The 8,372-nt window shown below is 42.4% G+C and overlaps 1 protein-coding gene across 2 annotated transcripts in view; it reads right to left on the bottom strand.

The window, feature by feature from the left end:
- The window catches only part of RFC1 (replication factor C subunit 1), a 42,610-nt gene extending 37,013 nt beyond the window's left edge, over positions 1-5,597 (bottom strand). For both annotated transcript variants that reach the window (XM_037391411.1, XM_037391410.1), the window contains exon 1: positions 5,490-5,597. In XM_037391411.1, coding sequence (XP_037247308.1) covers positions 5,490-5,492 — 3 coding nt within the window. In that variant the 5' untranslated portion in view covers positions 5,493-5,597. The remainder of the gene's footprint in view (positions 1-5,489) is intronic.
- Between the last annotated feature and the right edge of the window lie 2,775 nt (positions 5,598-8,372).

The raw sequence follows: 8,372 nt of genomic DNA on the forward strand, positions 1-8,372 counted from the left end.
TATCCTCCACCTGCTCATAAGTTTAAGACAGTAACTCTCATGTCACTAAAAAAGTTAACCAGCAAAAAAACAGATTAAAATTTAAACAAAGAGAAAGAATATAATACAAAGAGCTCCAAAAGGTCTAGTCTGTAAACTTATTTTATTATAAAACTACAGTACAACCATAAAAAGCTTTCTAAATACATAAAATCAGCAGCTGAAACTTCAATATTTTTTTTAAAAAAGCACTACCATATATAGAAAACCAAAACCTAACTTCTGTTGAAAAAAAGCTAGTATTACAGTTTTATTAAAGACATCCAAAAAAACATGTACCTGCTCAATATCACTACCTCCAGGGGTAGCAGCCATTTTAGAGAAAGTTATTCCATGTGGCCTAAATATATATGAGGTAAAGGGTGTGGCCCAGGGCTACATTCTACCCAGCTGATAGCTATTCCCCATCATAGAGTTAATCTGTGTAGTTTCTGATTACTACAGGGACCTACAAGCAAAGCAGTGAATTTTTAAGAAATCTCCATAAAACTCCAATGGACAAGAAGGGGTGGTTCAGGCTCCTTTTCTCTCACCCATCAGGTCCCTGGAGGTTTTAATTTAGGTTATCAGAGCCTGTAAGACCTAAAATCAACGGAATACGTAATTTGCAAGCAAATGCAGCATGTATAGATTAATTTAGTATACTTAGCTTAAACCAATTTTCAAGAATCAGAACGGTTATTTCCTGTAAAAATCTAGACTGTTTTACCTGCATATATAATACGGATTCAGCAAACACACAATGGGAGACTGGCAAGCATTCTTCCTCAATGAGACTTCACCCATTTCCATCTCTGGAATTTACACCTTGAGGCATAATTTTTCAACACTTTGCTATTTTACATGTACTCCTACAATATAAATGCAGTACTATAAAAGCTCTGAAAATCTGACTGCAGATAGCTAACAGGTTTGAAGAAAGCATCTATTTAAAGTGTCAAAGCAGATTAGTGGACTTGGTCACTCAATCGTTGTTACTTCTTTTTAGGCTTAAGTTAATGTAGGCAACAAAAACTGATTAACAAGTCTTTTATGTAGTAAAATAAATGCTTACTACAACACTGCAAAATAAAGTGGCTTTGAAGTTTTGTTTTCATTTTTATAGTTGTTAATTTTAAGCTTAAAAATTTGGAGAATAATTAATTTTAGATCAGTAGTTAATGTTCTATTCATTCTAGCATTTTAACTGAAAACAACTAGAAAGTGAGGTCTCTGCAAACACCATATGCAATAATATATATTTTTAACAGATTTACACAAGGCACTATCATCATATCTTGGTTTATGAAATGCAGGCTTAGTAAAGAAAACATATGAACTTGACCTGTCTCCCCCAGCTTCTTCCACTATTTTAATATCACAGTTCTGAACTGCTAAGGCCCAAATTATAACATGTGAAGTATTATTTTCTGCCTTATCAGCTGTCATGATACCCAGTCAGCTCTTCATAAATACCTTTACTGCACAAAATGAATGCCATAGCTATAAACCCTGCTATGATTAACGTGATATAAAGAGGACCTAAACTGCCACTTTAAACTTTTAAAAAATAGCATCTAATCAGGGTCAATTTTACAAGCCATCTTCCCCCAAATTACTTCATAAATACTTAAAATAAATGAGTGACAGCCAACTGCTACTATCTTTATAATGCAGGTGGTATTTCATTAGATTAACAGGTCACATGGGAATAAACTTTTTGGTTGGTTGGTTTTTATTCAAGGCAGCATCTTCTACCCATTTATGCACTATCCATAAAAATACTTTTTCTTTGAAAATACTGTGGTGATACAGCAACTAGATAGTCCAACGTTGCCTCCCTATGTTAACACAACTCATTCTATCCTCTTGATGCAAACTGCAATTCAGTCCTCAAAAAATGGCAGCTTTTTCCTTTTCTTCTGCTGTTACATGCTTGTGTTAAGGAATTTTTCAGAAAATATTGTAAATGTCAGAGCACACAAGCCACCTAGAGGTTTCTGAATAAAAGTTTGTATTAGGGTAGTAAATTTTAATTTCCCATTGAGCCATCTACTTCTAAGTGACTAAACTATACAGCCGTAAGCTACAGAGGAAAACTGACAACTATGTACAATCTTCTTTAATCTTCAGAGTTATAAATCCTCCAATCTTCTTCAGCTATCCTGCTATTCAGAAGAAAAGGTAACCTTGTTAGCCACTGCTGGATGTAACAGATGGTGAATTCAGAATTGCTTGGGAAAAAAGTACGCCACAATGCAACAATAAAATTATCTTTCAGTGAAGCTTTTATCCAAGAACAACAAGACAGATTTTTTTGTGCCATTTATTAAGAGATGTCGGATAAATCCTTAATTCATTGCATAACTAATTGCAGAAATGAAGCAATGTAAGTACCTATCAGACTGATTCCCATTCAATTCTGAAGACTATTTATAAAGTATTATATAAGCTTAGATCCCAGATAGGATGACTTGCCTCTATTCTGGGTTTATCTGTTTAACATACTCTGACTGACCACATTATCGGTATATAATGCCCTCCATATATATGAGTTCACCAGGTGGAAAAACTGCGTATGTTTAGCTTTTATCTGTGCTCATTCAAATGAGGACAGGCACTGGCAAGCTTCCTTCCAGGAAGCACATTCCCCCAAAAACCACAGGAGTCACCAGCCCTGTGTATCCTGGAGATACGCTCACCAGGCTGGCTGTCCCAGGTGGTCAGTCTCCTTACCCAGAAGGCTCAAACTAAAGAGGTAAGGCTGTCTTAGTTTAGCCCCACATGGGTGCCTGAGCAGCAGCAAGAAGACATGTAACTTTGAGCAGCTCCACCCAAGTAAGAGGTGGAACTAAGTAAGAATTTCCAATTACTCTCACTAAAATAGGGGGGTAATTGATGCATGGCATCTGAACAGCCTAAAAAGCTGTGTTCAGGTGCAGTGCACTGGTTTCTGCTGAGCTGCCTTAGGAATTGTATGATCTCAGTAATGGCTGTGCCATCTAGTTCTTGCCAGTTTTGACTACTGCTTCAAATCTTCCACGTTAAGCAGTAATAGAAGACCATAGCAATTAATCATGTCACGTTGCATGTTTTCTCTTGAAACATTTCTGTTTTACTGAGGGGAGTAATACAAACTGAAACCTGTTTGTTAGGTAGGACAAAGGGGTTTCTTAAAAGCGTTTGTCATGGTGACTTTGAAGACATTAGTAAACACACAGCTCAAAAATGTCAGTTTTAAGTAAAAATCACTCCATACTAGTTTTTCCCTCCATTTCAAAAGCATCCTGAACCAAAGACTAACTACTCCAACACTCTGATGAAGAATCATCTCAACCTAACCATAACAGGCACAGCGGTTTTAGAAGACTAATGTCCGGTAAGGCAGAATATTTTTCAAAATACTATCATATCATTCAGTTTGCACCTCAAAATACAATACAAGATAGAAAACAATTTCACCAACCTAGCTCAATGACTGCACTATAAAGTTATGCACCTTATTTCTAGGTATTCTCAAGTGTGTCCATGAGGGCCTCCTTGCATCAAAACAATCGTATTTATTTAGTCTGCCTATTTCAGTGCAAGTTTTGTGCAAACATCAGCTCTGACATCTTGTGTGTCCAGAAAAACTGCACTAACCAAACTCAAATTTAGGGTATCACTTCAGTGAAACCAGTAATAGTTGCTTGGATAACCACAGTACAGGTATCAGACAGTATTTTTCAAGTAGTATCACAGTTCAAAGTACACACCAACTGCTGCTACACCTCCAGCCATTTGAGTGTCTGTCTCAGCTACAGGCAACTCAAGTAGCCGCTACTCCCAGTCATTCATTCCTCAGTTGTACCAGTACAGCTCTCTGCTTGGGAACTAGGTCAGGCCACTAATCTAGGTAAAAAAAATTAATCCCTTCTAGGACAAATTAGTTCACTGTGTAACTCTATACATATCTGCAGCTGAGATGCTGCTGCAGAACTAACCCAACAGGAGCTACTTATGTCTGGCACTACATGAAAAAAAAGTCTGAAAGGGTATGATATTAACACCCAAGAAGCTTGTGCTGTCACTGCATACACAGAACAGGCTACACTGTTACTAGCATCACTATTTTTGCCTCTGTCTCAGCAGCTGCAGCAGTGATGGTTGTACAGCGTTTCCCTTCAGCACTGAAAAGGGAATTGGCTGAGGCAACTCATTCTCTCCTCAGAAAGATGGTTGTCTTCCTTCTTCTAGGAAAGTGCCTGACACTGCGCGATGCACAATGTTCAGAAGACTACAGAGAGGGAGAAAGCCTTTGTCCCAGGAAGGTGGGAAATGAGGAAGCAAGTCTTCCAGTAAGATCAGTTTTCTAAAGAGGTGATGGCAGGGGAATAGGAGAGGCTGACTTGTCCTTGTACGTAAATGTGAAGTCATCCGCCACTCCTAACAAATTATGAACAAACAAAAACAGTATCACAGTGTAATAGCTCCAGCATTCTTGGTGCTGGCAGACCTCTGTCAGTGCTGTGAAAGACTCAGATGGTATTGCCCATCATTGCTGAGCATCAGGTGTAAAACATGAACAAGGTCAAACCCAGGGAGAGTCCAAAACCAAAGTTGAACCTAACTGGCTTTGAACTGCATTTGTAGTTAAGCCAGTAAAACATCTGCAGAAGTAACAGAAACTCCACCTGAGTAGGAGCAAACTGATCTGAGCCAGAGATGGCACAGGGGTTACCATCTCTTAACGGCTGCGTAAGTGAGCAGCACTTTGGAAAGCGCACACACAAACACATACCTATTCACACTTACGAACCCTTTACAACCTAATGAGGGTTACATCCTTCTTTAATTATAAACAGGTGTCTACTTATAGACTTTTAAAGTTCTTTTTTCCCTCCTTGAGTTGTTTTCCTGCGAACATTGCACACCGCACAAGTCGGCAGCAGAAACGCCCTCGTGGATGCTGCTACTGCAATTAAGGGAAGAGTTAACACTTCAGCAGTCTGGGTTCAGAGAGGTTAGCTCGTCTGACCTTCCCCCCTGCACCACCACCCACCCCACCCCCAAGCCCACGGTCTGCGTCTAATTCAGCACCCGGTTTCGGCGGGGGGCAGCTGGCGAGGCTCAGGCGCTTCCCCCTCGGGCACAGGCACGACCGCGGGCCCCCCTCGGCCAGGGGCCTGCCTGCCTGGCACGCCGGGCCGCGGCCCCTCAGGGCGGGAGCGGCGGGAAGGGCGCGAGCGCGCGGCAGGGCGGACGGGCGGCCCTCCACGCGGCCTCTGCCGCTCCGCCACAGCGCGGGACCCCCGCACCCACGGCCGCGCCCAGGGGAGAGGGCGCCGGCTCGGCCCTGCCGCGCCGGGCTCCGGCGGCCGCGGGGGCTGCAGCCAGGCGCCGGGGAAGCCACCCATCGGGCCCCGCCGCTCGGCGGGACACCGCGCAGCGCTCCCCGCCCTCCCCACCCGGGGGCGAACGGCGGTGCTCACCATGCTGCCACGGCGGTGTATCTCGCTAGCGCGGCGCCCGCGGCCCCATGCCTCCCGCCTTCGCGCCAACTCCCGCAGCCCGGCGCGCGGCGCTGCCGTCACAGCCGCGACGGGCGGGGCGGTGGCGCGGCGCGGGGGGGCGGGGGGTGGCGGGGGCCGTCCTGGGCCCGGCCGCCGTGGTGGGGTGGGCACCGCCGCCGGGTTTTGCCCGTGTGTTCGCTTTTGCTTCCCGTGCGGGCCGCTGCGGCGGGTCCCCGGGCCGCGCGGGTTTAACGGCCGCGCTGAGCCTGGGCGGGAGGCCTGGGCAGCGGCGGCGAGCCCCGGCCTGTTAGTAACGGGAGGGGGTATGGCAGCGCGCAGCAAAATGGTGGGCTCCTGGCTGGTGTAGCTCCGCGAGGAGCGGTTGTGCCCTCGGTCAGCAGGCGGGGCGAGCTGACGGGCTGGGCTGTGTTAGCAGGCGAGCGAAGAGCGCCAGGCCTGTGGGCGATGTCCCGGGTGTTACCGCACGGAGGCACGTGAAGCGCCCTGAGCCGCGGGCAGCTGGCAGCACCGCCGCGCAGTCACCGCGGGTGGGGCCTGAACCGGCGCAGCGCATAGAAACATCTCCCAGTAACAAACTGGCGCTGGTCCCTTTTCTGCCTGGATAGGAAGCTTCAGGCTTTAATTCCTCCGTGGTACTGCCTGCCGTGTATTAAAGCTCAGGAGAGCTCGGCGCCTACGTTTGCGGGCCCCTAGAGAAACTGGGAAGTTAAGCTCTGTTTTCACCTGCTTATTGATAACTTCTAATCAGTTGCTAATGAAATCTTGTATGTTTTCTTCAAAATTTTTTTCCTCTTCTTGCTGAACGCTGGGAGGGGAATAAACTTGGGCAAACCAAATAAAAAATAAAAAATAAAAAATAAAAAATAAAAAATAAAAAAAAAAAAAAAAAAAAAAAAAAAAACGGTTCCTTTCTCAATAGTGACTTTGATGTTTAGATTCTGCCAGCCTACTGAGCCGCTCGTTATTCCTAGTCTTGGAGAAGAATGGGGAGGCCAGACAGGATTTGTGATGTTAAAAATACTGCCACTGATTTAGAAAACCCCTCATTAAAAAAAAAAAAAAATCAAAGAGCACAAGTTCAATTTGTATTTGTCTCATAGTTTCCAGTGCTATAGTTTGTATACTTTCTGTAGTCACTTAATTTTCTTTCTTTTTTTAATTTTTTTTAATTTTTTTTTAAGAACATGAGACTGTCTACCTGGTAGCATGGTCAAACTCCAGCAAAGACAATTAAAAAAAGATAAAAGTCAGATCCTTTTGTCCAATCTCAGAAAATGTGAATGTTAATGATACCTATTACCATTCCTGTTTAATTCTTCAAATTAGACCTTAAGTAATTGTAAGACCCTGTTTAAATAGAAATTGCTGCTGTTCTTTTATGAATGCACATGGTCAGGTGGACTCTGGTATTTTTAACATTAGCATAGCTTGTAAATTTGGATTTCTGCATAGGAAACACCTGATGAGCAAGCGAGTGAACATAGACCCACAGCACAGGCTGTGCCTTTCGGCCTTTTTTTGCAACTTACTCCATGTGCACTCAATTAAACGGCTACGCAAACAAAACTGGTATCACTTCAGAAAAACTTCTCCAGCTATGTGTTTGTCTTTACGTATTTCTCATTATGTAATTTTTAAAGCTGTGGATATTCCTGATACCAGAACTAAAGAGTAGTTAAAATGGCTGGCATTTGTAAGAGCCAGACAAACCTGTTTAAATAATGCTGAAGGAATTATTGCATGTGGTTATCTCTATTTGTAGTTGATAAAGCTGCCTAGAGTAACATCCAGCAGAGCAGTATCTGCCTGTGGGCTTGTGACATGTTCATGTTTCTTGGAAGGCAAGAGTTTAACCCTTTATGAAGAGCTCAGACTGAATACCCGGAATGACTGCAATTCACTCTGGGTACAGTGGGGAGACAGGATACCTCTGATTCTACATGCACAGCTATGAAAACAATGAAAGTGGGAAAAACCTTGCTCTGCCACAGGAAACAAAACTGAGTATGCTCACTGTATTATGATGGGCTTTGCAAGATAAAATGAAGGCAATATCCCTTTTGAGTCTCTAATTGATCAGGGGTCATGTTTTAAAGGCATATTGCCCAGCTGAAAGTACAAATTTAAAAAAAAAAAAGTACAGCTGAAGTAATCAATATCACCACTCTATTTACAACTGAGAAAAATATTTTAAAAACTAGACTTGTTTTCAGCCTTTCTGAAAATCACAGGCTATTTGGCTTTTTATGTTGTTTTTTTCCAAAATAAATGAAAAAAAATGAGATACTAACTCTTGAGCTTGAGGGTTTTTTCCCTGTTGAACAAAACTAGTCCTACTGTTATTCTTAGTGTAGGCTTTGTCTTGCTTATTGAGAGAGGAGGTTGTTTATAAGAAAAATACATTCTCTTATATTGAGAAATAAAAATTTCTTTCTGCTAATATTTTCATGTTTATTTTATTTTCAAATTTTTGTATATCAATATGTTGATACAATTTTGGAATTGAAATCAACTTTTATTGCAACATTTGAAGCAATGTTTTATTTCCTGTCCTATAAAATTTGTATTTTGAGTTGTTTGGAACCTCACTGAAGTATAAGGCAGATCCTTGTAACTTAACACTGAGATACTTTTGAAGTCCATAAGGCAGTGTTTCTCACTGTTTAAGGACGATACACTTGAATCACTTAAGAAATAATGAACAGAGATGTTCTGAGCTTCATATGTGTCCAAAAGACCCAAAGATTAGGAATTGCCCTAACAAAATACAGTACGGTAATGCTGAGATTATTAGGAAAACACAACAAAAATATGTTTCCTGAAATTGAAATCTTAAATTCT

Source organism: Falco rusticolus, chromosome 1 (assembly GCF_015220075.1).
Source record: "Falco rusticolus isolate bFalRus1 chromosome 1, bFalRus1.pri, whole genome shotgun sequence".
Lineage (NCBI taxonomy): Eukaryota > Metazoa > Chordata > Aves > Falconiformes > Falconidae > Falco > Falco rusticolus.